At 45.4% G+C, this 25,195-nt stretch overlaps 1 protein-coding gene across 1 annotated transcript in view; it reads right to left on the bottom strand.

The window, feature by feature from the left end:
• SPIRE1 (spire type actin nucleation factor 1) overlaps positions 1–25,195 on the bottom strand; it is a 472,800-nt gene that overhangs the window by 11,545 nt on the left and 436,060 nt on the right. Inside the window, exons 14-15 of the mRNA XM_029590957.1 lie at positions 21,169–21,196; positions 20,926–21,062 (exon numbers count right to left, since the gene is read on the bottom strand). Coding sequence (XP_029446817.1) covers positions 20,926–21,062; positions 21,169–21,196 — 165 coding nt within the window. The remainder of the gene's footprint in view (positions 1–20,925; positions 21,063–21,168; positions 21,197–25,195) is intronic.

Here is a 25,195-nt window from a genome sequence, read left to right as displayed (position 1 = left end):
CTACAATGTATGATGTCTGACAATAATACATATTTTCATAACAGGGCTCTCCTATTCATTTTCTTTTCTATGTCTAAATGGCTTAGCTCTGTTTAAGGATCTAAAGATTATTAATGGAGAACTGACTTCTAATCAGACTCTGTAGGTAGTTTAAAGCAATAACTGCAATATTTTTCATTTTCCAAATATATTAAGCAATATTACCCAAAGGAAATATCTTCTGGTTAGTTAAAAAACAGCAGACATGTCTGAGGGGTGTTGTCAGAGAGCCCAAGACAGAATCAAAGTCCACACCATTCTAGCTTCAGTCACCAGCAACAGAGGAAGGATCGGCGCAACTGAATGTGCAAGCTATGCACATGCACACAGCAGCAGCTCAGAAGAGGTGGCGGCTGGGGGAGACCACTGGCAGCCAAAGTTAAAAGAAAGGCTGTGGAGCAGGCTGGCAGCCAGTTTAAGAAAGCCCCAGGCCACCTGGGAGATCTTGACCTGCCTGAGGCCTCAATTAAGAGGAGATTTATGGGGAGAGGGAGGGGCTGTCCAGTAGACACCCTTCCTGCCAGCGGACAAGATGAAGAGACCACGAGCCATCTGGCATATCCCATCCTGTCAGCGGCCAGCAAGACGAGTTGAGGACAATCAATGATGGACCCCATCCCGCTGGTGGCCATGATAAGGATGAGGTTATTGGGCCGCCTAGTGGCAGCCAAGATGAGAAGGTGGTTGTGGAGCTGTGTGATAGTTCCCAACTCACTAGCGACAGACATGAAAAGGAGAGTCATGGGCTGCCTGGCAGAAACCAACTTGTCAATGGCCGAAATGGAGGACTCAGAGTTGCAGGCGGATTCCAACCATAGAAGAACTGGAGAGGCCCTGGTGAGCATGAGAGAGTGAGTGATGTGTACATGAGGAAGTGTGTACAAGCATGTGCATGTATGTGACAGCGTGTATGTGAGCGTGTGCATGCGTAAGAGAAGGAGCATGTGTGTGAGAGAGATTGTATAAATGAGAGAGGGAGCTTGCGAGTATGTATGCCAGAAAGGGAGCATGTGCACAAGTGCAAGAAGGGGGAACGTGTGCGTGGTGTGAGCTTGTGTGTGAGTGCGAGTGCATGTGCGCGAGAGAGGGAATGTATGAGCATGTACACGCATGTGAGCAGTATATGTGAGAGAGGGAGCATGCATGGTGTGAGTTTGTGTGTAAAGGAGTGCGCTTGTGCATATCAGCATGACAGAGAGAGTAGCACGTGTACACATAAGTATACATGTGAGTGTATAAGAGTGCATTCAAAAGAGGAGCTTGTGTATGCGATAAGTAGCATATGGGCCAGAGAGGGAGTGTGTGTCCATGCATGTGAGCATCTGAGTGATCATATATGTGTGTGAGAGGGAGTGTACATGTGCGTTAGGGTACACATGTGTGAGCGTAAGCGAATGCACATGCCTGTGAGTCACACATGCAATAGAAAGAGCATCTGTGCGCATATGAGCATTGTGTGCATGCTCTCGTGTACATCAGCGAGAGCGGAAGCATGTGTATGGAAGTGTGCATGTGAGGGAGAGAGAGGGATCACACTAGATGGAGCATGCGAGAGCGGGAATGCGCATGAGCAGGTATGAGAGGAAGTGTATGCGTGCACAGGTGAGCTTGTGTGTACATGCATATGAGCATGTGTGCGTGCACATGAGCATATGTAAGAGTGTGTGCACACGTGAGCATGTATGTGAGAAAGGGAGCATCTGTGTATGTGTGAGCATGTGTATGAGAAAGGGAGTGTATGTGCACATGTGAGCATGTGTGAGATGAAGCGTATGCACGTGTGATGTGTGCAAGAGAGCAGGCGAGTGTGACTGTGTGGGAGAGGGAGCGTATGCACCTGTGTGGAAGGAAGCATGTGAGCCTGCGCATGACTGCGAGTGAGAGAGGGAGCGTGTGTGTGTTTATGTATGTGTGTATATATACACACTCACATATGTGTATATATGTGTATATATACACATATATACACATATGTGTATATATGTGTATATATTTTGGGGTGGAAGGGAAATAGAACCAAAGAGCTAAGAGAAACAGATAAGTGTGAGAAAAAAATGTGAAGCTTGCTGGGCAGACTGGATGGGCCGTTTGGTCTTCTTCTGCCGTCATTTCTATGTTTCTATGTGTAAATTCACACTCTTCATACCTGGGAACTTTTGATTTCCAGTCACCCTTAGATTGTTGTGGATTAGTGGGACTGGGGTACACAACAATCTAAGGGTGACTGGAAATCAGAAGTTCCCAGGTATGGAGAGTGAATTTTTTTTTATCCTTATTGGTGATCCTGTATGGCAATATTTTAAATCATTCCTGTCTGACAGGGTACAGAGTATATATTGTGAAAGTATATACTCAGAGTGGGCATCATGTTTTGTTGGGGGTCTCCCAGAAATCTGTAATCTCTGCTGCTGTTTTTAATCTATTTAAATGTATGAGCCCCTTAGGTAAATTGTTGTCTGATTTATGAGTTATATATAAAATCTATGCAGATGTGCAATTTTTTGTATCTAGTCAGACTCCTGAAGAAATATGTTTGGATCATTTGCAATTTTGTTTTACTACAATTCAAAATTGGTTAGTTGAAAATGGTTTATTTATGAATAGTGGATTGGGAAAAGTACATCCAAATATTTAGTGAATATCACAATTGATAACCATACAATACAGGTTAAAGAAAAAGTGCAAAATTTGGGGATGTTAGTTGATTTGAAAGCTCAAGTATCTAGCGTAGCTAGAATTGCATTTTTTAAGCTAAAGACAGTCAGGCATCTTAAATGTTTGTTACCTCAATGATTTTAAAATTGTGATACAAGCTATTGTTAGTCATTTAGATTGTAATGCTATATTCTTAGGACTCCCAATTTAGCTGGTTAAGGTGCTGCAATTAGTGCAAAATGCAGCTGTTCGTGTTATTTTTGATTACGATGGGGGGGGGGGGCTTTGATGCATTTTATGAAAGATTTACATTGGCTACCTATATCCCAAAGGATTTATTTTAAGGCATTTACAACAGCATATAAAGCTATTTATGCTGTATCACATCCCTTAGCTGGAAAATTAAAATGGTATAGGCCTCTTTGGTCGTTGTGATCATGCACTCAAATGCTTTTGTAGGTGCCTTCTAAGTTTGTGCCACTTTCATACAACTAGAACAAGAGCATTCTCTGCTGCAATTCCAGTTCTGTGGAATGCACTATCTATAGAACGATGGAAAGAACAAGATTATCTAGTGTTTTGTAAGCAACTGAAAACAATCTAATTTTGCCAAGCTTATGACAATGTGAAGCTTGTGTGTTCCGTTAAGTATTAATAATTGCAGTGATAAAGTGCTATACATATATATTTAATTTTATATAATTTTACTGTGTTTTAAAGCATGAATTGTTTAATTTGTTTTATTTGATTCAATGTGTTCTATGTATTTTAATTGTAACCCTGTAATCTGTATTAAACAATGTAGAATTGCTTAATATTAGATGTTTTAAATAAATAATTTTGGGGTGTTATTTGATCTGTCTGCTGCTGCTCTGAAATATTTAATTGGTGTTAGGAAATTTGAAAAAAACTGTATATGAGTTTTTAATTATTGGATTTTTATTCATCAGCTGTTTTGAAATATTTTTTAATAGTATATTTTTATTATGATTAATGTATTTACTATATTTCTCGATTTTATTTTTTGATGTTTGAGGATGGTTCTGTTTTTTCATTGTTGCACAGCATAGAGAAAGTGTTGTGGCTTCCTTGACTGCATGTTTCTATTAATACTTTATCATTGCTCTATGTATTTGGTGAGGATTTATCTGTTCTGCATGTCTGACTGAGGCGAGGTATTCCGCTAACATAGTGTGCAGAGATCTACAGCAGTCTAGGGTCTTCTATTTTCCTAACAGGAGGTGCATTGGTGTTTTAGGTCCTGGTATAATATTTGCAGTGCTATAATATTTGCCTTTACATAGTTAGAGTTGTTACTGTTTGACTGCTAGCAGTTAGTGGTGTTTTAGTATGGGAAATTTATTATATTGTAATTCAGTTTAGTCATGACTTTCTGCAGATCAAGCATACACGTTACAGTAGGCTTAATACAATCCAACTGGTGTGTTGCAAAATCAATTGCAAAGGTCCATGTAAAACAAACCAGAAAAAACAATTTAAACAGGAAAAGTTCAATAATTCCAAAATGCCAAATCTTTATTGAAATGTCAGTCCCCCGACACGGACTGTTTCGCAAAGGCTGCATTGGGAGGGACCAATTACATGTGATAAAATAAAGCAGCATTACATTCTTGAGAAATGTGTCCCATTAGATACATGAAGCGGGGGGGGGGGGGGTTTGAACCAATTACAATTGGAAGGTACAGCTGAAGCTGGTACAGAGTTGAGCAAGAATTGTCTAGGCTTCGGCTGCACCTTGATCGTTTAAATACAAATTCTCCTTATATTGAGGGATCATTTATCCCAGGACAAGCAGGATGATAGTCCTCACATATGGGTGACGTCACTGGACGGAGCCCTACCACGGAAAACTCTGTCAAAGTTTCTAGAAATTTTTGACTGGCACACTGAGCCAACTGAGCATGCCATTATCCCTCGAGCCACAGGGGTCTCCCTTCAGACTTTTTTTTCTGCGCTGCAGTTTGCCTCGCAGTCCTCAGAAAAATATCCCCTCATAGGGGTCTCCCATTCTCAGTTCATTTTTCTTCGATCGGTGACAAAACTACTTATTTGCGGTTGATACCGTCTTTATTTTATCGGTGACCATGGGCCGTTGACGGCTGTCTGGCCTTAAGTTTGTCATTATGGCAACCGGGTTCAAAAAATGCCTAAATTGCCCCCGTATGATGTCAATCACCGATCTTCACATCGAGTGCATTTTATGTCTGGGCGCAGGACATGATGTTTCTTCATGTCCTCAATGCGCCAAGATGATATCAAAAGGTAGACTGGCATGTCTAGAGAAAATGGAACATCTCTTCAAAATTCAGCTGCTTCCATCGACATTGATGCAGTCCTCATTGGCAGGGGTTTCCAAAAAGGTAATAATAAAAACCCACCGAGTGCCCGAGGGTAGTGGGGACCCACTTTCCCCGACTCTACCCAAGGTGTAGACAGTCTGCTTCGGTGCTAGAAAAAAGAACAGAGCACAGAGAAAAGCATTGACACGGGCATCAACGTGAAACACCTGGTGCCGGATCCGATCCTGGAACAGGCTCGATGGCCATTGAACGGCCCACCAAGAAGGCCAGGGTAGAGGACTCATCGATGCCTTCTACATTACAAGATCCAAGGCAATCCCCACTGATATCGATGCCAGGTACTGTGCCCCCACAGGGACCTGTGGAGGAGCCAGTTTTGCCTAGTCTGCCACCCCCTGTAGCTGCTCTGTCTTCCTCAGCTTACGGGAGGGAACTGGACGGATTTTCTGCCAGGCAGTAGTCTATGCCGTCCGAGAACTTCATCCACCGGTGCCGGTTCCCATACCTCCACCGATGCCGGAGACATCGATTCTCACACCACTGCTGACTAGGCTTGATTCATTGATCTGTGCCCTGCCGACACAACCTGCGCCATTGATGCCAAAGACACCGACCAAACATCCCAAAGATCCGATTCCGGGTTCTTCAGACGAGGGAAGCACCAACTTGGACCAACAGCCATCGACACCTCAGCCGATGCCAGGACCGTTGGGACTCTCGGGATCGAGACTCCGATTCCACCATCGATGCCGCATCCATTGCCATTGATGCCACCGAGGCATAAACAAAAACCACCGATGGATTCATTAAAGGCTATACAGCCATCGATGCCATTCTCCCTTCCTCCTTCCAGTCCACATCCACACACCTTATCAGACACCTGGGAGGATGTGGACACCGATCCCTCTACTGAGGACATCTTGTCAGACCCGTCTCCACCAGAGGAAAGGAGAAAATCACCACCTGAGGACCTCTCCTTCTCAAAATTTGTATGAGAAATGTCTGAAACAATCCCCTTCCAATAATTAACAGAAGAGGATACAAGACACAGGACTTTAGAGGTCCTTCAATTTGTTGATACTCCTAAAGAGATAGTCGCCATACCAGTGCATGAAGTGTTAGTTGACCTTCAACATTGCCTTTGGGAGCATCCCTGCTCTGTTCCACCGGTAAACAAAGATAGATGCCACATATTTGGTACAACACATACCTGGGTTCCAAAAGCCTCAGCTCCCACATCAATCTGTTGTGGTAGAGTTTGCGCAGAAAAGATCAAAGAGGATTAGGCCACACTCCTCTACACCTCCTGGGAAAGAGCACAAATTTTTAGATAATTTAGGACGTAAGAATGTTCCAGGGTTCCATGCTCTTATCCAGAATTGCCTCATACCAATTATATATGATGCAATACCAAAGATATTTGTGGAAGCAGATGCAAGAATTATCAGAAACTCTTCCACAACAGCATCAAGACAAATTCAGTTCCATCATACATAAAGGTCTAGAAGCTAGGAAGCACGAGGTATGTGCAGCCTATGACTCATTCGAGACATCCTCCAGAATGGCAGCCACTGGTATTAGTGCCAGAAGATGGGCATGGCTGAAGGCATCCGACCTCAGGCCTGAGGTCCAAGAAAAATTAGCAGACTTTCCTTGCACGGGTGACAACCTGTTTGGAGAAAAAGTGCAAGATGCAGTGGTACAATTGAAAGATCATAATGAAACTCTGCGCCAACTGTCAATGATTACTGCAGAAACTCCATCTTCTGCAAGACGCCCATCCAGAAAAGATACAAGAAAGCCATTCTACTGACCACGCAGGTTTTATCCAACAGCTCCTCGTGGAAGGACAACATGACCTGCTCAGAGAGCTCATCCCAGGCAGCCAAAAGCATCCAGGCCTCAGCCTCCTCCTCAGACGGGCCAGGCATCGGGGTTTTGAAAAACTCCCAGAGAACAGCAGCTTCTCCAAAAACCCAAATCAACATTTACCAGTAGGAGGCCGGGTTTCTTTCCTTTTACCCAATTGGATAAACATCATGACAGATCAATGGGAACTATACATTATAATACAAGGTTACCATCTGGATTTTCTCACAGTACCCAGAGATTCCCCACCAGTCTCTCTCTGGATACACAAGGATCATACCACTCTTCTAGAAACCGAATTATCCACCATCCTGAGAGTCAGGGCTATGGAACCGGTTCCCCAACCTCAGCAGGGCAGAGGATTGTACTCCCGCTATTTTCTACTTCCAAAGAAAACAGGTGGCCTCCGCCCCATCTTAGAACTCTGAAATCTCAACAAATTTCGACGAAAAGAAAAATTCAGGATGGTGTCCTTAGGCACCATGCTTCCCCTTCTGCAGAAAGGAGATTGGCTCTGTTCTCTGGATCCTCAAGACGCTTATGCTCACATTCCAATTTTCCCACCTCATCGCAAGTACCTGCGTTTCCTATAGGGTCATCAACACTTTCAATACCGGGTTCTGCGCTTTGGACTTGCCTCAGCACCCCGTGTATTTACAAAGTGTCGAGCAGTAGCTGCGGCCCATCTACGCAAGAAAAGCACACACGTTTTTCCTTATCTGGACGACTGGCTCATCAAGAACCAGTCGAAACAAGGAGCTCTCGATTCTCTCAAGCTCAATATCAAACTACTTAACTCGTTGGGATTTCTTATCAACTACCAAAAATCCCACCTCATGCCATCTCGCCTTCTGCAGTTTATTGCAGCAGAATTGAACACCATCATATCAAAGGCCTTCCTACCAAAAGACTGTGAAGACACACTCTCCAGACTAGCAAGATCGCTGCACGGAAAGAAAGCAGCTTCAGCCCATCAGTTCCTAACAATGCTGGGCCACATGGCTTCCACAGTCTACGTCACCCCTATGGCCATATTAGCCATGAGAATAACGCAATGGACTTTGAGTTCACAGTGGCTCCAAGCTTTTCAACCACTGTTGTCTCCAATTCATATAACCCACCAGTTATGTTCATCTCTCCTCTGGTGGACAAACACGAACAACCTGTTAACAGGTCTACCGTTCCAGCACCCAGTTCCACAAGTAACCTTAGCTACAGATGCATCCACCTTAGGTTGGGGAGCACATATAGACAATCTTCAGACTCAAGGTACGTGGACAAAACTCAAAGCAACATTTCAAATCAACTTCCTGGAGCTTCGAGCTATACGTTATGCTCTATATGCGTTCAAGGACAGCCTTTCACACAAGACTGTTCTCATACAAACAGGCAACACAGTTGCCATGTGGTACCTCAACAAACAGGGAGGTACAGGCTCTTATCTCCTTTGCCAAGAAGCCGCACAGATTTGGGACTGGGCCCTAACACATTCCATGTTTCTCCAGGCCACTTATCTAGCAGGCATACACAATGTGGTTGAAGATCGCCTCAGTCGTCAGTTCCATCCCCACGAGTGGTCCCTGGATCCGGCGATAACAACCAGACTCTTCCAACGCTGGGGTCAACCAACTATAGACCTCTTTGCATCCGAACTGAATCACAAAGTGGACAGATTCTGCTCCCTACACAAGCAGAAAAAACAGTTAGCCATGGACGCTTTTGCTCGCTCCTGGAACTCAGGCCTCCTATACGCGTGTATCCCCCGATACTGCTCATAGTAAAAACTCTAATGAAGCTACAGCAGGACACAGGGTCAATGATACTCATAGCTCCTTACTGGCCTCGTCAAGTGTGGTTTCCCATACTTCTCGACCTCTCAATCAGAGAACCAATTCGCCTGGGCTCAACACCCACTCTCATAACTCAGGACCAAGGCAGGTTGCGCCATCCCAACCTTCAGACCCTATCCCTCACTGCCTGGATGTTGACAGCTTGATCCTGCAACCACTCAATCTTTCAACTAATGTCTTTCAAGTGCTTGTAGCTTCACGAAAGCCTTCCACACGAAAATCCTATCGTTGTAAGTGGAAAAGATTCACCTCGTGGTGCATCTAGAAAAGTATAGATCCCTTTTCCTGTCCCAAATCATCTTTATTAGACTATCTCTGGCACCTTTCAGATTCTGGTCTCCAAACTTAGTCGGTAAGGGTACACCTGAGTGCTATCTCAGCTTACCACTAGGGAGTAGGGGATGCACTCATATGTGAGGACTACATCCTGCTATCCTGGGATAACACCTATTACAGGTAAGCAATTTTGCTTTCTGAATCTTGGCGGAATGTCACAGACCAAATAACCCTGAGTGACTTTTCATATGTTAACACCTCACCAGTGCACATTTGAAAGACACTTCATTCACATACATGAGATGCAGTGATTTTATCAACCTGCTTCTTACTGCCATTGTTTTCTACGATTTAACGTTGTTCTTCACACACATTAGAACAGTGCTCTTCCAATTGTAATTGGTTCAACCCCCCAAATTATCCTCTGGAAATTCCCCTTGATGTATCTCACGAATGTAATGCTGCTTTATTTTACCACATGTAATTGGTCCCTCCCGATGCAGCCTTTGCGAAACACGGTCTGTATCGGGGGACTGATATTTCAATAAAGATTTGGCATTTTGGAATTATTGAACTGTTCCTGGTTTGTTTTACATGGACCTTTGCAATTGATTTTGCAACACACCTGTTGGATTGTGTTCATATTAGTGTGTTTGCCTATCGTTCCACACTTCGTCGTGGGTTTATACAGTAGGCTTAATACCATATGGGTTCCAAATGTCTTTTTTGCAGGGCTTTCTGATAGGCACCACAGCAGTGCATGTAAATATAATGTAATGTAAGTTTTTTGTTTTTTTTTTTAAATCTCAGAAGGCTGTACTTTGAATATTCTTTTTCATGTAAAATCTATTATAAATGCATTATTTTTAACCATGTTCATGGAGAGGGCTGGGGGAAGGGGTGTGCAAGGCTAGGAACCTAATACCCATGCAATGGGAATGGTTTCTAGGGAGGTGGGTAAAGACACATATGGTAGGGGTATCAAGTTTTTAAAGATTAGATGATTGGAGGGTGTCTTTTTTTAATGTGCTCAGGACAGAGATTGAATGAAAGAGATGGGTGGGGGCAGTATAGTAATTGTTCACATAGGATAGTGAAAAAAGCTAGCACCAATAAGGACAGCTGAGAAAACTGGGAGTGGGGAGAGATGGGAGATGAAGTTTGAAAATGGAAATGATTTTTAGTTTGAGAAATGGATAAAGATTTTACTGAATTGTATTGTATCTGTGCTATATTGGTATACATTTTTACTTTGCTGTTCTGGTCTCATTATATCCTGTTCAATAAAATTAAATTACAAAACAACAAACAAAAAAAAAAACTAGCACCAGCCCTGCCCAGGGCTTTTTTAAAAAACATGCTTATTTGATGTTTTTAAACATTGTTACTGCTTTACAGGCTGAAGTCTGCATGTGGCCCATGAATGGCCAGTGGACATTACTGTTCTCCTGCTTGTTCCTGTGCAAAGGTGGACACCCAGGGCAGTTGTGTGCTGACTTTGAGAACTAAAAGCAAGTTTGCTTACTGTAAACGGTGTTTCCGTAGAAAGCAGGATGAATTAGCCATGCTGTCATGGGATCTGTTAATCAGGCCCGGGAGGTGGAGCTCCTGCTATCTACGGAAACACCGTTTACGGTAAGCAAACTTGCTTTTTCCCTTCGATAGCAGGGCTGAATTAGCCATGCTGTCATGGGAGTCCCAAGCTCCCGATCACGTTGTTTATGCTATATATGTTTGTATGTGATCATGAGCAGTGTGACAGTCATCGTGTACAAGAGGATAGAGATTGGAAGATTGCGTGCCCTATCTTCGCATCAGCGGCTACTTGATGATCAAGGCAGTAGTGCGATGTGAAGGTATGGAGCAATGACCATGTAGCTGCCTTACAAATGTCTATGGGTTGTACATGTTTAAGGTGTGCCAAGGAGGCCGCCACTGCTCTAACTTGGTGAGCTTTGGGAACAGAATGTAGCTGTAGCTTTTGTTTGTCATAGCACAACTTGATGCACTGTGCTATCCAGCTGGAGATGGTGCGTTTAGCCACCGGTAGTCCAGGCGCCTTCGGGTCGAAAAAGACAGAGTTGAGAAACACGGGAGTCCGAGTTTGTTCTTTCTTTGTAGTATGCTAAAGCTCTTTTGCAATCTAGTGTATGCAGTAATTTTTCCCTGTCATTTGCATGAGGTTTAGGGAAAAAGATGGGTAGTTCTATGGTCTGATTGAGATGGAATTGAGAAACCACTTTTGGTAGGAAGGACGGGTGAGTTCGGAGAACCACCTTTTGGTGATGAAACTGTAAATACGGAGAATAATGGACCAAGGCCTATAATTCACTGACTCGTCGTGCTGATGTTACTGCAAACAGTAACACCACCTTCCATGTAAGGTATTTAATATGCTGAGTCCATGGGCTCAAATGTGGGAAGCATAAGCTGTTCAAGAACTATGTTGAGGTTCCACAGAACTGGATGTTTGGATATCGGAGGACGAAGGTGATTTAACCCCTTGATGAAACGAGATAGTAAGGGGTGATTGGAAATAGGAATATTGTTAAGTGGTCTGTGATATAATGCAATGGCACTGAGATGAACCCTAATGGATGATGTTGCAAGACCAGCTGTGTACAGTGTATGTAGATAATCCATGAGTAACTCAGGTGAACAGTCTAATGGTGGTACACTGTTAGAAGTGCACCAGGTCGAGTATCATTTCCATTTATAGCTATAGTTTTTCCTTGTTGAGAGTTTCCTGGATTCTAACAAAATGGACTGTGCCAAAGTGAAAACTCCCTGTTCTGTTAAAAGGAGCCTCTCAATCTCCATGTTGTCAAATGGAGAGATGAGTGTAGCGGGTGTAGAAGTGTTCCTTGATCTTGGAAGAGAAGATCTGGGCGATTTGGTAACTGAATAGGATCCGTGATGGACAGTCGGAGAAGGAAACTGTACCAAGGTTTTCTTGGCCAGGCTGGAGCTATGACTATCAGTTGAGCCTTGTCTGCTATGCACTTTTAAATTGTCCTTGTTATGAGTGGTATGGGAGGAAAGGCATACAGGAGGGCTTGTCGTCCACGGAATGAGGAAGGCATCCTGGGCGATCCTGAACTGACTTGGTTTTATCGAGCAGAATTTAGGAAGTTGAGCGTTGATCTCTGTTGCAAAGAGATCTAATGCAGGTGTCCCCCACTGAATGAAGATGTCTTGGGCTACTTCCGAATTGAGTGTCCATTCGTGAGGATGAAAGATGCGACTTAGCCTGTCCGCTCTTGTATTTGCTACTCCTGGTAGGTAAGTTGCTTGTAGATGTATGCAATGTTGGTGAGCATATTTGAAGATTGTCAGAGTCTCCTTGCAAAGGTACTGTGGGAAATATGCGCTTGCCAGCAAGCCATTTCATCAGGGTTAAACACTAACTTCCCTTCTCCCTGACCTTTGCCTGAATAAAAGCATCACTTGTGCTTAAGTCTCTGCCAAGGAGAGGATACCTGACTTCATGTATTTCTCTGGCTTATAATTAATCCTGTTAGCCTGAAAGTAGGGCTGGGTGTTCCTTAGTCAGAGGCAGGACAAAGTCAGGAGGTATAGATTTCAGCAGCCAATGATATGATCCGTGCACACCCCCTGAGCCAAAGCCAATGGTGTAATGACTCTTCTGTTGCTATGGGAAAGTAGCCAATCATGTAATGACACATCATCTGCCTTTGTATGAATGTACAATAAAAGGAAGAGGCTCTGAGGACAAACCCTCTTTGCCTTCTCTCTTCCTGCCTGCCATGAAAGCTGTCTGATGCCTCTTCATTACTCCTACAGGTACCATGAACTGGACCCTCCTTGCTTGTTGATATAAAACATTGCCACTTGATTGTCTGTGTAGATCATGACCCTGCGGCCCTTTAAGTGATCTTGAAACACTTGTAACGCATTTCGAATTGCTCTGAGCTCCAATAAATTTATCTGCAGGGTCTGCTCGGAGATTGTCCATAACCCTTGGGTTTCATAAATCTTGAGATGTGCTCCCCCATCCCTTGCGAGACGCATCTGTGGTTAAAACTGCGTTGTGAAGAGGAGGACTGAATAATGCTCCTTTGGACAGGGTGGCGTCTAGGAGCCACCATGTTATGTCCTGTTTCATCTCGGAGGTCAACGATAACTTCTGTGTCAACGGTTGTGAGTGTTTCCATTGACATTTTAGTCCCCATTGCAGGCGTCTCATATATGCAGCCTGGTGTTGGGAACCATGAAAATAGCCACCGCCATGTGGCAGAGGACTACCAAAATTTGTCTCGCCGACGGCCTTTGAGTGTTGTTCAACGAGTAGAGAAGTTGACGTAGTTGTGTCATTCTTTCTGTTGGGAGATATGCCCGGTTGCGAATGGTGTCCAGGCCTGCTCCTATAAACTGTAGTCTTTGTGTTGGTTGGAGATGTGATTTCTGAAAATTGATCACTAGCCCAATTCCTGTAAGCACTGTATCACCCGTCGTAGGTGATCAAGTAAGATGTCCGGGGTCGAGGCTATTATTAGCCAATCGTCCAGATATGGAAAGATGCTCATACCCTGTTGTCTGAGATGAGCCACCACCACAACCATGCATTTGGTGAAAACCTTGGGTGCAGCCGATAGTCCAAAGGGAAGAACCTTGTACTGGTAAGTGTTGATGGCCGTAGCGAAAGCATAGGTAACGCCAAGAGGATGGATGGATTGGAATATGTGTGTAAGCATCCTTCAGATCGATGGAACACATCCAGTCATTGGGTTGAATCAGAGGTAGGATCGATTTCATCTATACCATCTTGAATTTCTCTTTGGTCAGGAATTTGTTCAATTCCCGTAGATCTAAATATGGGGCGAAGCCCACCCGACTTTTTGTGTATGAGGAAGTATGGGGAATAAAACCCTGTCTGTCGGGTCTTTGGGAAAATCTGTCAAATGGCCTGCTGTTTGCGAAGCAAAGCAATTTCCTCCCCCAGTTGTGGTTGGAAGCTTTGAATCTTTAGAGTGGAAAGGTGAGGTAGTATGGGTTTTGTGGTAAACTGGAGTTGGTAGCCATGTCGTACTCTCTCTAAAACCCATTGATCGGTTGTTATTCCCTCCCAGGCAAGAATGAATTCTGCCAGGTGGTGCTTGATGTAGTGGTGGTGGCTGGGTTATTAAAAAGATGGCGTTGATTTTACTGCAGCAGCCGGTTGTTGTGTCTGCTGTCTTTGGTTACATGGCTTACCCCTTCGTTGAGTTGGGTTGTGTTGTTGTGGCGGAGGTCGCTGGTAAGATGGATACATCTGTGTATGAAAGGCTTGATAAGACCTGTAAGGTCTATGGGCATAGGATTGTCTACGAGTAGATCCCACATAACGACGCGTGGTTGAGTAGTGAGGTTGTGATGTTAAGGATTGGACTGCTAGAGCTTCCTCTTAATTTGCCGACTGTGTCTTGAAGTTGTTCTCTGAACAGGTTGTCTCCTGTACACGGGAGGTTCATTAGTTTCTCGTGTAAATCTTCTCGTATCCTACTAGAACGTAACCATGCCATCTTACGGGCTGCGATGGCTGTTGCAAATGCCATAGAAGATGTTTCAAATCCCTCATATATCGATCGCAGAAGGTGCAGAGAACACTCCTCCATGTCATGAAGAGGCGGTGGTATCTGATCTGCCATCGAGGAAAGCATACCTTTTATGGCTTGTATGCACTCATATAGGTATTGTACCATGTAGAATTGATGGTGCATAATGCAGGCATTCAACATTGAGTTGTGGTACATCATTCTACCAAACTCATCTAAATATCGGTTGTCTTTGCCTGGTGGATATGAGGTATGCGACTTTGCTTTTTTGAATCTTTGCATTGCAGACTCTACCACAATTGAAGCATGTGGTAGTTGTGGCATAGAGTAAGGCGATGTTTTTCGTATACGAAATTTTATATCCGTTTTCTTTGAAACCGCTGACAGCAAGTACAGCGTTTCCCAAGATTTCTGTAGGACGGTATGTAATAGTTCCTGTGGTGGAAGAGATGTTGATTCTCCCGGAGCATCGAAAATCTTTAGGAGACCAAAGGTTTCTGATCTAGGGTCTGTCTCCTTTTGGACCTCCAGGTGTAATATCGTGCCCAATTTTTCAAAAACTTTTGTGTATGTCAGGTCCTCTGAAGGAGAATACGGTTCGTGCGGTTGTTCCTGCGGATCTGATGGGAATCCGGTAGATGACGATGGGGATGTTCGCGGAGACAGAGAATAGATAGGTGTATCTTGCTGTTGAATTGTGAAATTGGTCGTTTTGTTATTGGGGATGCCGGAGGCTCCACTGACGGTTCTCTAGAGGTATGTATACTGTGTTCGGGGGAACTCACAGATAGTTCGTTAGACATCTTAAAGGATGATTGAAGAGTTTCTTAAAACCCTGCTAACAATTGGGATAATTGAAAAAATGCCTCTTTTGTTTGAGGAGGCATTGTTGAACGACCAGATTATTTTGGTAACTCACATAGTTTAGGTTGCACAGGAGGAATTTGAGGGGAAGCACTTGGCACATCATACTTCTTCCCCATCTTGCCCTCTGTGGTCCTAACAGAATTATCTGAGGATGTAGATGCTGCAGAGGAAGTGATTTGTATTATGTCTCTATGAGATAAGGTGCTTGCACTTCGTGCATGAGATGACCTAGAAATAGAAAGGCTCACTTCCCATGTGTCCCTCGTCTTCCCAGTCTTTTGATGTGAGTGACGTGATCGCCTAGGGTGATGGCGTGACGATGATTCTGTGTGGATTTCACTTCCCAACGGTGATCGTCTTATACGTTTTGATTTCACCTCTGTAGAATTGGAATCTGAAGAGGTGGAATGAGGTACATCTGGAGACTGATGTCTTCGTTTTAACCCATGTGGTATTGAATGACATGGGTGTTTGGACTGTTGTAGTCCACTGTGCGTCGATTTCTTTGCTGCCATTTGCGCCAATGTCTTCGGCGCCTTGTGTGCCAATGTTTTCTGTAGGTTGTGCGCATATGGCGACTTATGCGCAGATGTCTTCGGCGCCATTGTTTCCGGCGCTGTGCACGCAGACGGCTCTGGCGCCGTGCGCGGATGTTTTCGGGGCTGTGTGCACTGATGTCTTGTGTGCCGATGTCGTTTTGGGTGCAGACGTTTTATGCACCGACGGTGATTTGGGCGCAGAAGGTACTTTGGGCGCATAAGTCATAGGCGCCGAAGTTTTAGGTGCCGTTGTTTCCTGCGCAGATTGCTGAGGCTCTCTCGGTCCTCTCGGATCCGATGGCCTATGTCGTCTCGGCAAGTCCTTACCTCCAAGCCTGGAGGGATGAGGATCCCACGACGACGCTCGTTTTTGCAATGGAGCCGTTGTAGTTGAGGGGCCAGGCGAAGAATAAGCCTCCGATGGCTCCGAAAAACTGAAAAGTTCCTGTATCCTATAAGCCCACTGTTTTTGGACTCTTGGGGACATTCGGGCACAAAATTCACAATTTTGTAAATTGTGCTCTGGCCCCAGGCATCGGTAACATCGGTCATGGCCATCCGTGACCGACATTACCTTGCCACAGGTACAGGGTTTAAACCCCGACTTTTTTGACATTTCAAGAAAAAAATAATAAATGCTGAGGAGAAGTCAGTCCTGCGTGCAATCCCGCTCGCGGAAAGAACAGACTGAGGAGAATCTGTTACTTTCCTGCGTGGGAACACATGCGCAGCCGCAGAGAGCTAAAATCTAAATCTCTGCTTGGTAAAGCTCCACCTCCTGGACCTGATTGACAGATCCCATGACAGAATGACTAATTCAGCCCTGCTATCGATGGGAAATGCACATTTATTTATTTAGCATTTTTATATACCGATATTCATGTAAAAATTACACATCACTTCGGTTTACATTAGAACGTGAACTAGCATGTAAGAATGCATTACATTCAGGGCCGGCGGAAGCACTAGGCGAACTAGGCGATCGCCTAGGGCGCTGAGCATTAGGGGGCGCCGAGCCGCTGATGGCCAATGGCCGCCGGTGGACGTCATCCCAATGGCGGCTGAGCGGTGAACTACTGCTATGCTGTGTGCCGGATACACACAGCAAGAAGATCGGCAGGACCGTGGTACAGTCGCGTCTAAACATGCTGGTGCTCCTCCTCCTTCCTGCCCGCGCGGCTCCGGCAACATTTTTCTTCCGGGGCCGCGCGGGCAGGAAGGAGGAGGAGGAGCATCAGCCAATGCAGGAACTTCTCCTCCTTCCTGCCCGCGCAGCCCCGGAAGAAAAATGTTGCCGGAGCCGCGCGGGCAGGAAAGAGGAGGAGCATCAGCCACGTGCAGAAGAGGATCAGCGCGGCTCGAGAAGACCGGGGCTGCTGCAGAGCCCATCCTGCAGTGGCCCATGAAGAGGAGGCCCAGAGGTGAGAGAGAGACTGAGGGTTTGTACAGTGTGCATGTGTGCGTGTATGAGATGAGTTGAGAGACTGTGTGTGTGTGTGTGGGAGTGAACACCTGAATGTTTGCAGAGACAGCATGGGAGAGCCTCTGTGTGTGAGAGAGAGACAGCATGTGATAGTGAGAGCCTGTGCTTGAGCAAGACAGCATGTAGGAGTGAGAGAGAGCCTGTGTGTGTGTGTGTGTGTGTGTGAGTCAGCATGTGACAGTGAGAGCCTGTGTGTAGGAATGATTGTATGAGAGAGAGTATGTGACAGTGAGAGCCTGTGCTTGAGCAGGACAGCATGTGGGAGTGAGAGAGAGCCTGTGTGTGTGAGTCAGCATGTGACAGTGAGAGCCTGTGTGTAGGAATGATTGTATGAGAGAGAGCATGTGACAGTGAGAACCTGTGCTTGAGCAAGACAGCATGTGGGAGTGAGAGTTAGACAGCATGTGCAAGAGAGAGACTGTGTATAAATGATTGTATGAGGGACAGCATGTGAGAATGAGTGCCTGTGTATGTGAGAGAGAGAAAGCATGTGAGAATGAGAACCTGACTTTGTGTTTGAGGGAAGCAGACAGATGGAGAGAAAAGAAATATGTTATAAAAGGAATTGGCAAAAAAATAAGAACGGGAAAGTGGAAAAAAAAAAAGCCTGTGACCAACCGATTAGAAAACTAAGATCAGACAGCAAATGTAAAAAGAAATAAATTACTTTTTACTGATTGGCACATGTAATCTTTGGGAATGTGCAAGAGTAGCACTTTCTCTATGCGGATCTCACAATGTACGAGATCAGCATAGAGGAACTGGAAGCCCATGGGGCCTGCACAGAGGAGGCAGCAGAATGTGCTTCAGTGCCAATAGCAGCAATCAGCACCTCCGCAATAGCCATACAGCAGCAGTGACAGTGGCAGCAGAAGAATGAGAGAGGCTCTGAGGTTGCTGGCAAAAGAAAGAGAGGGGGTCTCTGCCTTTAGTGTGTGCATGTGTATGAATGGGAGTCTGCCTGGCGGTGTATGTGTGTGAATGCATGGGTGCCTGCCTGAGGGTGTGTCTGTGAATGAGAATGTATGGGTGTCTTCCTGGGGTTTGTATGTGTGAGAATAGGTGCCTGCCTGTTTGTGGTGTATGTGTGTGTGTGAGAATAAATTGGTGCCTGCCTGGGGGTCTGTGTGTGTGAGAATGAATGTGTGCATGCCTGGGGGATGGGGAGGGAGTGGTGTGAAAATGAATGGGAGCCTGCCTGGGGTTCAGTGTGAGAATGACTAGGAGCTTGCCTGTGTGTGTGTGTGTGTGTGTGTGTGTGTGTGTGTCTGTGTGAGAACGAGTGGGAGCTTGCCTGGGAGTGTGTGTTTGTGTGTATGTGAGGGAGCCAGTGAGAGTGAGAGCATGAGTGTGTATGAGAAAATCCAGGGGAGTAAGAGTTTGTGTGGGGGTGTGTGTGGAGGGGGAGAGAGTGCCTTAGAGCCTGAGTGTGTCAGTGTCTGTGAGAGCGAGAGGTTATGGTTGGGTATAAGAGCATGAATGTGTATGTATGTGACAGTGTATGTGAGAGAGAGAATGGACATGTGAGTATGTGTGAGAGAGAGAGGATAACCTCCTAATCCTCGACAATATCAGGGTGACTGGAAATAAAGAGCTCCCATGTATGGACAGCAGGGGCTTTTTAAAATCCTTATTAGTTTTAATTATTGTGTGTTATTTGATATATGTACTGTTTTGAAATATTTTATTGGTGTTTGGGAAATTGTAAAAAATGTATATGATTTTAATTAATAGAAATTCTATTTATCAGTAGTTTTAAAATATTTTATTAGTATGGTTTTACTATTATAACTGATGCTTTGTTTCTTGATTTTATTTGTTTTATGAGGAATGGTTGTTCTGTTTTTCCATTGCTAATACACAGAGTCTGGCTTCTTGGGGTTTCCATTTCAGTTTTTTCTAATTTGTGCTCCTTTATTTTGTATTCTGTATTTGGTGAGGGTCTGTCTCTGCTCTGTGTGTGTGACCATGATGAGAGATTCTGCTATCATATAGTGTCTGTATAGAGATCTATAGCAATTGGGTTTGTTTTGTTTCCTCAGTAGGTGGTGTATTGGTATTCTAGGACCCAGTGTAATATTTACCCTTGCTTATTCACAGGTAGGGTTATTGTTGTTTGAGTCCTTGGTGTTATTACTGTTATGTTATGATGGGATTGCAGTATAGATTTTGGGTGTCTTTTTTGTGGTGCTTTGTGTTAGTTCACAATGTGTCTGGCAGTGGAAGGTGTTTGTGCTGCTGTTGCTGTGAGGTGACACCAGAATTTGAAAATATCTTTTAGTATGATGAACTGTAAGGGAAACATCCAAGCTCCATTGTTTGGGGGAATTTCAGTGGATGCACAGAGATACAGAACTGGAGGTGCAGGATTTGTATTGACATTCTGTCCCTTCCAATATATTCCAGACTTCACTCTCATAATCCATATAGAATTAGTTGAATGAGGCTATCAAATAATTTTATAGTAGTTTTACTAGAAGTGTGAAACTGGCCAGCTTTTTAAAATAATGCAGAGGACCCTTTGGACTTTTTTTAACAACACTTTTTTTTTATAACCAATTTTAAAGCAGGATCCATGCTATAGAGGTGGGTGTGATGAAGAAATGTCATTTTGGCTCCCCCCCCACCCAAAACAAATTCTTCTGTCTAGAGATGCCACTGATTTTCTGTGGCACACAAATGCATTGGCCCCTGGGCGCCGGAGACCCTTGGTGCGCCACTGGGTGCGAGCCATATGGGGCCGCAAGTGGTGGCAAAGAGGAGTGGAGATTTGGCGGGCCGCAAGCAGTGCCCAATCTGTTCGCGACCCAGAAAACCCCAGTCAGCGGGCGTGATTGAGAATGAGGTAGGAGTCGGGGCCGAGACCGGGGGGGGGGGGGGGGGGGGGGGCGCAAGGAAGAAGGCTCGCCTAGGGTGCCAAATCCCCTTGCACCGGCCCTGATTACATTACAACAAGGGATACATTAACTGGGCGAATAAAATGATAGGCTCTTATCTAGGGCTGGAGAATAAGGAGGAGAACAAATTGACACTACCTAGTGTACGTGAACACTGTGCAGAGTCTTGTGTCTAGGGAGACCTCATCAAACTGAAAGGGACTTGTAAATAGGGTACCTAACGTGGGCTAGACTTCTGTAGGGTGGAGGAGAGATGTGAGCATGTCTTGTAGTGGAGGTGGTTTGAAGTGGAAAAGGATCAGATGGATTAAGGGAAAGCTTGCTTGTACTCTTATTATAGTTCTTGCCAGCAGACAGAAAAAACAAACAAACCACACACTGAACTTTTCATCCAACCTTTTTGCAGGAAAAGATATGGAAAGACAAGACTCCCTACCTACTTCTCTACAAGCCAAACATATAGTTGTATTTCAGGGTTAGTTCAACTGGTTGTTGCTCCATCATCCCCAACTAGAAAGGTCCTTTCTCCTGAAGACCTCCCACTTGCACTGCCCAAGACCTTCTGTTGACTCACCTGGACATGCTCCTGAGCTGCCGGTGTTGGCTGGTAGAGGGCTTCTCTGGTCTCATAAAACTTTCACCTCTCTGCAAAGCAGATGGTCCCAGAGAGAAAATAGGGAGAGTGGAGTATGGCTTGGAGGGCAACCGCATCTGTTATGGTATGGACAAGCATCAGAAGAAGCATTACAGATATTCTGCTGTACAATGAGTATCCTCAGAACAAACGTAAATACTAGTTTTAAATCTTTCAACTTACCTTCTTACAACATTGTGAACATACTGGTCTGTAAAAAAACACATACACAGATGATCACCTACATAGAATTCTCTCTTGCACACAAAAAATGACAACATTATTCCTTGGCAAAAGATTGGCGTGGTGTACTATGAATAAGGGGGTTCTGATGATTGCATCCCCTATCCTTTGAGGGTTGGAGTATGCTCTTGAGCCAGATATTTCCAGTCTTTGCCCAACAGGAAAGGAAGCTGAGCAAAGGAAAGTTACTGCAAGACTCAGAACATTCAGGACCTTTAGCTCACTACAGCAGGGCACCAGACACTTTCCTGTTCAGGTTGGCAGGCAGGATGCGACTCTAGAGAAAATGATGATGCCTGATATGATGGTTAGCCATGCTGTGCCTGCTTTCTCACCGTACACGACTTTCACATCCTGCTCCATGGTCTGCAAAGGGGTGGGGGGTGTGTGTGTGAGTGTGTTTGTGTGTGAACATGGAAAGGTAGTGTGGGTTTGTGGACATCTCAATTACCGAGGAAGGCATAAAATGGAGAAATTACTTACCTGATAATTTTGTTTTCCTTAGTGTAGACAGATGGACAGTGTGGGTTTATGCTCCCCTGCCAGCAGATGGAGACAGAGCAAGCTGACATCACAGTATTATATAGCCCTGCAGTGACCCCAGCCTTGCAGTATTCTCTTCAAAAGCACTGTGGACAGACTAGCAAAAAAACTTGATTAAAAACAGGTAACTACAACTAACACTGAACTCTCGTAAATTTCTAGGTATCCCAAGCTAGGGACTGGGTGAACACTTACCAGTAACCCCTTGGGACCCAGAGCCCCACAGGAGGACTACTGACATACTCATGTGGCAGCCGAGGGTGGGAAGCTGAGTCCATCTGTCTATACTAAGGAAAATGAAATTATCAGGTAAGTAATTTCTCCATTTCCTAGCGTGTAGACAGATGGACTCAGGACCAGTGGGATGTACCAAAACTACTCCTCAACAGGGTGGGAGGCTGTCCGTGGTCCAATCAACAACGCACGTTCAAAGGCTGCATCCTCCCGGGCCTGCACATCCAGACGATAAAACCTGGAAAAAGTGTATAAGGAGGACCACGTCGCATCTTGGAAGATATCGATGGGAGACAGCAGAGTAACCTCTTCCCATGACACTGTCTGAGCCGTAGTGGAATGGGCCCTAACCTGAATAGGCAATGGCTTTCCAGCATGCACATACGCGGCCTTAATCCAACAAGCTACGGTAGCCCGCAAAGCTGGAGAGCCCTGCTTACTCCCTCCATGGAGAACAGGTGATCTATTTTTCGAAAAGACTCAGAGACCTCCAGATACCACATGACAGGACGCTTAACATCCAGGAGTGCAAAAGACGAAACTCTTCCGCATCCCTGACCTCATCTAGGGACGGAAAGGAGATGGACTGATTCAAATGAAAGTCCGAGACAACTTTGGGCAAGAAGGATGGAAAAGTATGCATCTATAACACCCCTGGAGTCACCCTAAAGAACGGCTCCCAGCAAGACAAAGCATGCAGCTCAGAAATCCGATGTGTAGAACATATAGTCACCAGGAACACAGTCTTCAAGGTCAACAACCGTATGGAAAGGCTACGTAGTAGTCAGAACGTAAGGCCCACCAAAAAGGTCTAGCACCATATTAAGACTCCACGATGGAACCGGTAACCTCAAGGGGGCCCTAAGATGCTTCACTCCCTTCAAAAAAAAAAAAAAACAGGCCACATCAGGATGAGACAACAAAAACACCATTCACCAGGCCTCTGAAACAGGCAAGAGCCGCAAGCTGCTATTTCAAGGAATTAAGGGCCAAGCCTTTACTCAATCCATCGTGCAAAAAATTCAGAATGAGAGGGATCTTAACTGAAACAGGAAGAACACCCTGCTCCTCACACCAGGCCTCAAAAGCTCTTCAAACCTGCACATAAGCCACGGAAGTCGAGAATTTGCGAGCGCGGAGTAAAGTAGCAATCACCGCAGAAGAATAACCATGCTTTAACATGCGAACCCTCTCAAGGCCAAGCCTCGTGAAGAACCAGTCCCTGCATTAGCAGATCCATGTGCGGTGGACGACAAAGGGGGATCTCCACCAGGAATCATCGCAAATTCGCATACCACAGATGCCTGGGCCAGTCCAGTGCCACCAGAAGTACTAGCCGCCTGTGGCCTTCAATTTTGCAAATTATCCTGCCCAGCAAGAGGCTCGGAGTAAAGGCATAAAGCAATCTGTCTTCCGGCCAGACCTGTATGAGACAGTCTATTCCCAGGGACCATGGATCTCTCCTGTGATTGTAGAATCGAGGAACCTTCGCATTTCGAGAAGTCACCAGCAGGTCTAGGAATAGTAGGCCCCAGCGATCTACAATCAGCTGAAATGCCTCAGCAGACAACACTCACTCTCCTGGGTCCAGACTCTCCCTGCTGAGAAAGTCCACTTTTACGTTGTCTTTTCCTGCAATGTGAGAGGCCGAGATCATCTGCAGATGATTTTCTGCCCATTCCATCAGCTGGTCTATTTCCTGCAACACTTGCTGGCTCTTGGTTCTTCCCTGGCGAGTGATATAGGCCACCATCGTCGTGTTGTCTGACGTCACACGAACAGCTTGATTCCGCAGCCTGTGGCTGAACTGCAAGCATGCCAGTCGTACCGCTTGGGTCTCCAGGTGATTGATGTACCAGTGGGACTCCTCGGCCTTCCAGTGCACCTGGGCTGTTAACTCCAGACAATGAGCCTCCCAACTGTGGAGACTTGCATCTGTCATGAGTACCAACCAGTCTGGAGAGGACAAGAGAATTTCCTTTCTCAGATGATCCTCTTGAAACCACCACTGGAAGTGGGAGCAGATTTCCATCAGCAAGTGGAGCCAAACCGCATAAGCCTGAGACTGCGGGTTCCAATGAGAGCAGAGAGTGCTAAAGAGGTCACATATGCACCCTTGTCCATGGCACCACTTCCAGGGTAACTGCCATCAGGCAGAGTACCTGTAGGTAGGACCACACCATTGGGTGTATGGTGTTAATCAACTGACACACTTGAGACATCAATCTCTGGATCTGAACTTCCAGTAGGAAAACTCTATCCTGTCCCATGTCAAAACAGATCCCCAGATACTCCAACGACTGGGATGGCTGAAGATTGCTCTTGGTCAGGTTCACCACCCAACTGAGCTCCTGCAATAAGGAGATCATCTTGTGTGTCACCAGGCGGCTCTCTTACAGAGTCTTGGCTTGAATCAGCCAGTCATCCAAATACGGGTGTATCAGGATTCCTTCTTTTCGCAAGGCCACCGCTACCACCACCATAATTTTGGAAAATGTTCTGGGAGCAGTGGCTAGACCAAAAGGCAGCACCCGAAACTGATAATGGCGCCCCAACACCACAAAGCTTAGAAAGTGTTGGTGTTCCAATGGAATGGTAATATGAAGGTAAGCCTCTGACAGATCCAAGGACGTCAGAAATTCCCCCATCTGCACCACCATTATCACAGAGTACAAGGTTTCCATTCGAAAATGAGTCACCTTCAAGTGACGGTTGACCCTCTTGACATCCAGGATGGGACGAAAGAAGACCTCCTTCTTGGCACAACAAAATAAATGGAATATCGCCCCATACTTTGAGACGTGGGCACTGGAACCACAGCCCTCAGTCTGAGAAGCCTTTGAAGCTCGAAATCCACTGCCTGCTTCTTCTGCGGGGAGTTGCAAGCGGACACCATAAACACGTCCCGAGGAATACTGCAAAATTCTAGTGCATACCTTTCACGCATCACCTCCAGGACCCAATAGTCCGACGTGATCTTGATCCACTTCCGATAAAAGAGAGAGAGATGTCCCCCCCTATTTCCTGTTCCAGAAGGTGGGTCAGCAAACCTTCATTGGAAAGCTCTGGAAGGTCCACCACCCGAGCCCGCTCTTCTCTTGGGCTGTCGGGGATGAATGGACTGAGAACTACTGAAAGGCCAAGTCCGCTGAAAGGTCGTCCCCTTGTAGAGACGAAAACACATGGAACC

The sequence above is a fragment of the Rhinatrema bivittatum genome, chromosome 2 (assembly GCF_901001135.1).
Source record: "Rhinatrema bivittatum chromosome 2, aRhiBiv1.1, whole genome shotgun sequence".
NCBI lineage: Eukaryota > Metazoa > Chordata > Amphibia > Gymnophiona > Rhinatrematidae > Rhinatrema > Rhinatrema bivittatum.
The sequence above is the reverse complement of the archived record's forward strand: the minus strand, read 5'-3'. Positions and strand labels throughout refer to the sequence as shown.